General features: G+C 44.6%; 2 protein-coding genes across 3 annotated transcripts in view; both read right to left on the reverse strand.

The window, feature by feature from the left end:
• The window catches only part of cdh16 (cadherin 16, KSP-cadherin), a 36591-nt gene extending 34251 nt beyond the window's left edge, over positions 1–2340 (reverse strand). The window contains exons 1-2 of one of the 2 annotated variants that reach the window (XM_035416687.1): positions 2316–2340; positions 196–246 (exon numbers count right to left, since the gene is read on the reverse strand). In XM_035416687.1, coding sequence (XP_035272578.1) covers positions 196–240 — 45 coding nt within the window. In that variant the 5' untranslated portion in view covers positions 241–246; positions 2316–2340. Of the gene's footprint in view, positions 1–195; positions 247–1416; positions 1467–2315 lie in introns of those variants that run through there. The other variant, XM_035416685.1, reaches the window with a different exon arrangement.
• A 907-nt stretch (positions 2341–3247) lies between these two features.
• On the reverse strand, positions 3248–6162 carry LOC118226790 (GTP-binding protein RAD-like). The gene is made up of 5 exons (XM_035416688.1): positions 5989–6162; positions 5244–5613; positions 4669–4742; positions 4234–4438; positions 3248–3775 (listed from the first exon to the last, which is right to left on the reverse strand). The coding sequence occupies exons 2-5, from the start codon at positions 5599–5601 to the stop codon at positions 3498–3500; spliced, it is 915 nt and encodes a 304-aa protein (XP_035272579.1). The 5' UTR covers positions 5602–5613; positions 5989–6162; the 3' UTR covers positions 3248–3497.
• Between the last annotated feature and the right edge of the window lie 2675 nt (positions 6163–8837).

Raw genomic sequence — 8837 nt, forward strand, 5'->3', positions numbered from 1 at the left:
GTCACTCTGGATAAGTGGATATAATGTAATGCAACGTCATAGAAATTTTTTTTTTGCTTTTCCTGCGAAAATTTCAAATGACTTGTGATGCTCTTACTGTAAATGCCCTTTAAAAGCACCGCATCAAAGAAACAGTTTCAAACTGACAGGTGTGACATTGACAGTTCCTGCTAGGGTAAACAGTCCTTAACTTACAGTCAGTGCAATGATCCAAGTGGAGACAGATCCTCGTAAAGGCATGCTTTCCTGTTGATACAAAAAAGAGGATTAAATGCATATCAGTGTGGGAAAAAAGTATCCTTTGCTGTACATAGTACATTAAACTGATTAACATGATTTCTCGGAAGATGGATCTTTGGCATCACTGAATGAACTTTAACCTTCATCTCGTTCAGAGGGAAGGGGAAACGCTGCTTCCATCATGTTCCCCTGCTCCCTCTTTCGCACAATGTCATTTTAAATTGCGTCTGTCCGACATCCCTCTGCCAGCACTGGCTGCTGTCCAAAGCTGACCTGATTTTTTTCCCGCCAGCGTTTCTCTGAGATCTGAGATTACCGGCATCGGGGCGTGGCCTCGCTTACCAGTACTATGCCAGGCAGGCCTGGCTCATACAGCCAGCCTTACGTGCATCTGGTGGTGGCAGCCCCCCCTGCTCAATCGGCACAGGCATGCGCAGGCTACAGTTACAATTACTGGGGCGGATCACTTCCTGTTACCCACTAGCCCCCTTATCTTCCTAATCAAGCGGCCCCAACAATCCGCATAATACTGTCCTGACAAGCCTTGATGAATCTGAATAAAAACAGCCACTGTGCACCGACTGAGCGGATGAATGGGCTGCTTCTTTTTGACTGCTTGTCCCTTTGCCTGTGCATCGTCTTTGTCTGGAATGGCAAAGTCAAAGTTTTGGCAGCGCTGACAAATGGCCGAGCTGTCTGGAGACCTGGAGACAGACAAGTGTCTGTCTTCATTGCCATCCAAAGGCACAAAGTCATCTGAAGGAAGCTGTAATACATTTATTTCACGACACTCTGGCTCACTGTTTGACCTACAGCAATCATATTTTGTTATTTCCTGAAGATAGAAAAAAGCTCACCTTCTAATTCTAAAAACCGACATTTTTGTTACGTATCCACTATCGGAAATGTACTGCACAGCAATCTTTGCATCGCAGAAAAAGACTAGTTGCTTTCAAAAGCATACTGTTCTCTAGATAATGAGAATTAAGGCACCTAAATTATACACTTAAACAGCCATTCACCACTGAGGAAAACAATAAAGAATTTCCCCAGCTCCCCCAAAATAAGTCACCATTTTAAAATAAACATTCAGGGAGCCTATTGGAACAACAATAAAAATCTAAGGGCCAACTCAGCAGTTTATTATTTAAACAAACCTTGGTAAATGAAACTGACCTTTTTATCTTCCTTTTGGTGCATTTACTTGCAAGAACGAATGTTTCCACGACACAAAGTAAGTTAAAAATAAACTCAGGTGGCACAAGCGACTTGCAACCAACATTAAAGGAAAATCACGTAAAACAACCAAGGTGGGGGGTTGGGGGGGTGGGGTGGGGGGGGGGGGGTGTTGTGTGCAACGGGATAAAAGCGTGTGAGTGTAGTTGTCTCATTTTATTAAGTGCGCATTTGTTTAAACCACCCAACGTAAATAATAAAACTGCATTTTATAAACAAATTGCGTGAGATGTAGTCGGTTAGTAGGTTATTCATTAGCGACCGTAATTCCAGGGAAGGATGGATAACTGTCAACAAAGGGAAACTAGACCACAGTATGCTCCATTACTTTTACCGTACACTGTTCACTCACCTTGTAATTCAAATTTAAAAACACATCAGAATGCTTACAGAAAACCACAGCTTTTCTCACGGGTAGGAAAAGCACCAACACCTAAAAGCACCCGAAGCTCCAAGCTATACTTAACCCCTTAAGTCAAAGGCCATTAGCTACAGCTGCATAAATTGGTTTGGACGAGTGCCTGCACAAATGAATTGACATAATACAGGCTACAAGCTTTCATGCCATTTCAGTACCGATACCAGCTAAATTGAAAGTGATTTACATTCATTTATGACTAACAATGTGAGTCACTGCAAAATTCATAAGCAAATAAATGGTGCTACTCCGCAACCGGAAAAAAATAAACCTTTCTTTTGCTCCCGCTACATTTGGCACTAAAGCTCACTCTATTCCATTCCCTCTTTATTTTCACAGTTATTTTGATTCACAATCCCATACAGATTGTTGCGGTGGTACACTTTAACATGAAAAATACATGAATTTTGTTTTCTCTTACCTCTCCAAATTTTGTGCAGTGTGTTCCCCTGTGGTGGTGAGTGAGAGTGAGTGAGAAACTCTGGGGCAGCAAGAATTTGAACACCTCTGTGGCTTAATGTTTAACACTTTGAAAATGACTCCTGAACTTTTAAGCACCTGTAACGATGTTTGTTGGCTCACACTTCTCCATCCCGTCCATAAATGAATACTTATAGGTACAGAAATAACAACAGACACTATGCCCGAGTTAAAGAACAGAGACATCTTGCATCCACGAAATGGTTCCACTTCTGAAAGTATTTTTTTTTTAAGAATAATGAAAACCTCAGCCAGGTCTGCAATATATTTTTTATTATAAAATATCAATGTAAACATATAACAAAATGTTTAGTTGAGTAAATTGATGTGCAATTCAACCTACTGAAACAATGTTAAATTCACAACACAAGTCAAATGTATTGCTCCATTTCATTCATTCATTCATTCATTCATTCATTCATTCATCCATTCATTCATTCACTCACTCTTTCAGACTTGGGAGTATTAATGCCAGGGCAATATAAGAATATGTAATCTGTCTAAAACACCCCTCCCCCAACCCACCTAAAACTATCATTGCAATATCACCCAAAGCACGAACCTGCGTACTTAAGTTTCAAGTAAATATGATTCCAAAATGTCAGAACAATGGCTAAAATCACACAGTGTTTGCTGCAGTGTTTCCCACCCGCTTAAAAATCCACACATTGCAGCACCCCCTGTTGCTATGCTGTCGTTGTTAATGTATACAGTAACTGTACCCTCAACATACAGGCTAACAACAAAATACCAGTAGTAAAATACTGCTTCCATGGACAAGGCCGTCCAGCAGCAAGGTCAACTCACTGACAGGACGAAACCCTACCAACAGACACAAGTAGGCTTCATCAATTGCAGTCTTAAGGCAGAGTTTTTTTTGTTTTTTTTTAAATGATTAAAAACTTCAAAAGCTACATGCAGATTTGTCACCATCAGTCTGTACTTTCAGTTTTAAAAATATTTTTCATGTCTAATCCCCTCAGTTCAGAGTTTTAAAAAGTTGCAAATGCATTTTTTTTATTTTTTTTTTAACAAATCTACGAGTCCACGGGATTTGGTGTGGGGAAAAACTCAAGCCAGTGACACACAGCGTCTGGTCTAGGTGTGTGAAAAAATGGAGGCTTCAGAGTACCGAGAGGTCGTGACAGGACTTAGACTTCTGCCTGAAGGCCATCTTCTTGTTCTTCCGGGCCACCATGCGACCCAGGAAGCGCTTGGCCTTCTTGCCGATGCTCTCGCGGCGCTTGCTGTTGGCCAGACGCCGCGCGTTCTCCTCCTTGCTGTCCCGGCGCAGGCGGATCTGCCGCACGATGCCCTCGAACAGCTCCCGCACGTTGTGGTGGAGGGAGGCCGACGTCTCGATGAACTTGCAGTCGAACACCACGGCGCAGGCGCTGCCCTCTACAGGTGGGGAGGGACACAGCAGTGGGCACAGGTTAGAGGTGTCCGTCTCTCTCGCTGCACATTGGGATGGCAGGTATGCCATCCCGCCAAGTTACGCCTTGGCGGGGGCATGCCCCATACCTATATAGCATTTACAACACAATGTTTCTGGTTCTTTTTTAATTCTCTCCTTCCTCTAGATAACTCTTTCTCTCCTTTCCTACCGAATGCTCCTGTTTCAGTACAACATCCTTGCTCTTTGCATAGCATGTACAACTTTCTCTTGCTCTCTGTCTCTCTCTCTCTGTCTACATTTACAGATTTAGCTGTTTCTGGTGATGTACAATTTATCAGATATAGAATAATGACCAAAGATTCAAGACACACTACATCACAGAATCAGTCTGCGACTGTTTCCGTCCCCTTTGCCCAGTGGGAGGGTAGAGGTAACAAAAGAAGAAGTTTTGGATGCTCACCGTCCATGGAGACCTCTCTGGACCGCACCAAGTCGCTTTTGTTGCCCACGAGGATTATGGGAATATTCTCTGACTGCCTGGCCCTTCGCAGCTGGATGCGCAGCTCCGAGGCCTTCTCGAAACTGGCCTTGTCCGTCACCGAGTAGACGATGATGTAGGCGTCACCCATGCGCATACTCTGATCCCTCAGCCATTGGCTGTTGTCCTGTTGGATGGCAGGAGGGAAATGAATTAGTCCGTTGTACTGTCAACCCTGCATACAAGTATGTGTCTGATAATGGAGGCTGGCAGAAGTGACCGATCCACATTTTTCAGCCGTAAGACATTTATGCAGTTACATTTATTTTTGCAATATATTCACAATGTATAATCTCTCTGTAAAGGCAGATTTAGCATCTGTTAAGAGTCACTACAAACACTAAGCAACCTGCTCACCTGTTCCCATATGTCGTACAGGAGGATGGAGGCTTCTTCATCATCGACAGCAATGGACCTGTCGTACGTGTTTCCTGAAACAAGAACATAGAGAGATGAGCACGTTTTAACAGAGTGACATTGACCCTCTCACTGAACTCATCAATATTCTGCCTGTCTTCCTTGCACCTGTTGCACAACTTATATGACCTGTGAACAACTGACAGCATTAGTCCCTACCACCTACGTTACATTCACACTGTCAGTACCACCTTTGTAACTGTTTTCCATTGTTGTCCCTGACAACGGTTAAATATACCATGATACCGTCAGAGAAATAGGTGGTGTTAAAATATATGGTTAGAATCCGTTGGAAAAGAATGTGCTTTCTGTGTACACTAAAGAATTGCCTCCACTACTTGGGTAGAACGATATTACTTCTCGCAACGTCCTAATTTTAACTTCCAGTTGATGGAAACCACTTTGTAAATACCGTTCTATTTAACGATTTATTTTGGGTCGAGTTAAAGCCTTGACTTAATACTTCAGTAGCCTACTCTCACTTTGACAGGTACAGACAACATTCTGCAACTTACCGGGTTCGTCGCAATCGTGACAGTCTTCTATGCCGCCGAATATCCGCGCCAGACTGGACTTGCCAACACCGTGATCGCCCAGGATAACCACCTTGTAAACCTGCCCCTCGGCGTCGCTGCCGGAAGAGATGACGGAGTCTGACGAATCAGACACACAGCCGTCTCTGTGCTGGTCGCCGGGGGTGTAGGATGTGCAGCGCGTGAGATTGGACAGTTCTCCGGTCGGCGCCGTTGAACGGAGCTCACGATCGTCAACGGGCATGCTTCTCCTGTGCAGGGTCTGCAGGTGGACGGGGAACGGCGTACTTCCTCGTCTCTTGTCCATGTTGCGAAGTTTGTCCCCTTTGTTCAGAGTCATGATTCCAGGTATCTGCAATTCGTTACAGCCATTCGTTGATAAACAGTGGATCATAACGAGTACAGACGTGTGTGACATATCACTCTGTAAATTAATTACGCTTGTTGTCTGGTGGCAAAAGTATATTCCGGATATATTCAATGCAAAATAAGCAATAGTTTGTTTCTTAAAGTTCGTATGAATGCTTTAAATAAACGAGGTGCCACATCACTAATCACAGGCATAGGCTACTGCAAATCATGTTGATTGGTTTCAGTGTTAAACATATCAATATCAGTCTTACAGCGAATGTGAAAAAAAGCAAGATAATAGCCTACTCAGGAAAAGACGGCAAAGAAACCACTACATTTATCAAACAAAATGAACATTTCACACAAGCAAACCTACATTTGGTTTAGTTCGAGTTTTTCTTTAATCCGGTCTTCGCTGAAGTAATCCCTTTAGATGGTTTCCTTCTTGTCTTATAATGCCTTGAAAACTCCTGACAGAAAAGTCCTCTTTGCCGCTGTACAGCTCTCGCTTTTCCGCCGTGAGCTCGGTCTAATGCAAGAGGGGAGCCCGTCTCCCTATTTATGTACCAGACACGTTACTGACGTCAGCTCGAGGTAAGCCCCCCCGGGAGAATCATGCCCCTCTTTATAGTAGTATCATCATGCGTGGGTACGCAAGCGGAGCGGAATCTCTCCGTCAGCTTCGTGAGACGTGATTCAAAAAACCAAGCACGGGCGACTGAGGGGGGTCTTCACCGTCCTCCTCCGCAGGTGTGACTGATATAATGCACCGTTTTCTTTGGTTGAAGCGCTTTCCTGGCAAATGTTGAATAAAAGACAAACAGCGTCTCATGAAATAGTAGCTTCAGTTGAATGTCTACTGGTAAAGAACATTTGGATTTCAATCATTAAAGGCAGAGCAATTTAGCAGAATATGACCGCTACTGTCATGGCTGCTATTCTGTTACCTTGCAGGTTGAATTAAAGTGGTTTTATAAATATATGCACAATAAATACATTGGCAACAAAGCCCCACAGATCAAAATAGCGGTAAGTTGGTTAATTTTTCCCACACCAAATAGGTTGTGCCATATTTTATGGCCATAAGGGGCAAGGAGACTAATCCAGTTGTTAGGGTATAATTCTGGGTTAAATGGACAGGGTTACATCTGATAGTACACCGAAGCTTGGAAATGGTCTTCGTCTTTACTGAGTCTGTATATCAATTAAAACAACTACCCTATTGCCCACTGGGTCAAAGGGTACGAGAATAGCCCTGAGTCAACCACCCAACGGTTGTAAGCATGTGAAATATACGTAGCCTATACCAAGCATTGTATTAGTACAAAATATTTTAAATATAGCATAATGCTATTATTCATTGGTGGCTACTAGTTTTATGTCTGTTAGCTCTTGGAAGGCAGTGCCTTACAATCCCCTCGATTTCGCGCTCGTCCTACGCTGTGTCTGACAGGAAAGACCATAATTATCACCAGGTTGACTACGCTTTACCGAACATGACTGGCATCGAAGCGACGGCATCAGACCCTTAGCAATGGCGTCATCTGGTGGCTACACAATGAAGCGTATTTCTGAATTCATGACCAAAAATGTGGCGTTGTCTGAAAAGCTGGTAGTTCACTTGTTTGTGAGGTTAGATTGGCACCACGGGTCAAAATTCACGTCGTGGATTTGATCTAATAATGAGAGGATTTTTAGAAAATGTGTGGGGTGTTCCTAATAACACATTATACATGTACAATTCAGAATTCATTCTGCTGCTGCTGTCGGCAGTCACATCATCAATGAAGACAAGTCCCAGTCCCAAAGGCAGTCATACATGCCCAAACACTAACACCACCTCTGCCATGTTTCACAAGGCACTTGTGGACCGTGAGCAATTCCTTTCTTTCTCCACACTTTCATCTGTCCATCACTCACTGATTGTCCTCCAACTCTCGGAAGGGAGCAGGCTGGCACCACGGGTCGACAGAGGGACATGCAGCCGTGGAACTGGCCTTTCACCCTGAGCTTCACTGGCGGAGCCCACAAGCAAGTTATATTCTCATCTTTTTTTGTTAGACAGTAAAACAGGCATAGCAGAGGATGGTTTCGATCCATCGACCTCTGGGTTATGGGCCCAGCACGCTTCCGCTGCGCCACTCTGCTCTGTGTGAGGCTCGTGCAGATGTGACTCTGGAGGGAGAGATTAGAAGCTCTTTACAATAACGATCTCAGTTGCTCCCTGTAGGGGGCAGCAGAGAGCAGTGTCTGCTTGTGTGAAATGTTCACCCTGAGCTTCACCGGCCGAGCCGGGTGGCCATTGCCCAGGAGGGCTGCACGCTGCTTACACAAGGAGCGTAGGCCGACCGTGGCTTTGTCCTGCTGACGGCTCTCGGGCGCGTTACTTGGATCGCTCTTCACTCAGCGGAGCAACCTGTGGCACGGACAGATGGACGAATGTGTCGCCAGCTGGGATTGCTGTCTCAGGCGAGCGATAAAAAAGACCGATTCCAGAACAGCTCCGCTGTGCGACCGTTCCTGTGAAGGCCAGATGGTGGATGATTTGCGCTGGGGAAGAGCCATAGGATGCACATATATATATATATATATATATATATATATGTGTGTGTGTGTGTGTGTGTGTGTGTGTGGAATGAACCTTCACTCAAATTTTCTTGTTACAGTTTTTCCCGGAAACAGAACAGCCCATGCTGTCCAGGAAAATACATGCAGGCCCTTACGCTTCCTGTTCTGGAGGAATCGAATGCTTTTGCATCCAGCTTTTGCACACGACCCTTTTGGGTATTTAAATGAGCGCTGTGGCGCTGTGGCTCGTTCTGCTCTCTACTCTGTTCATCTCTCGTGCTCACCTATGTACTTGTGCTGTACGGGGATGCGCGATATTTTGTTTGGAAGATAATGACCACAAACGCATGGGGGGGGGGGGTCAGCGCCATTGTGACGCTGCCTGAGTCATCAACCACGCCTGCCGAATCGTCTGTCATTGTGCTTCATTTATATTCCTGAGATCACATGGTCACCTGACCGACAGCGTCACGCCATAAATGTGGGAGGGGCCTCCGCATGTGGGTGTTTGCTTTGCTTCGGGTTCACCTTGCTATTCGCTGTTATTTATGTGGGGGTGTTACGTAACCTGCAAATGCTATTGATTTAGTCTCGTGACTAAGGGGACAGTATATCACACGTGCTGTGTGTAGCATGTGCATGTACGATAGGGTGCGT

Source organism: Anguilla anguilla, chromosome 5 (assembly GCF_013347855.1).
Source record: "Anguilla anguilla isolate fAngAng1 chromosome 5, fAngAng1.pri, whole genome shotgun sequence".
Taxonomy (NCBI): Eukaryota; Metazoa; Chordata; class Actinopteri; order Anguilliformes; family Anguillidae; genus Anguilla; species Anguilla anguilla.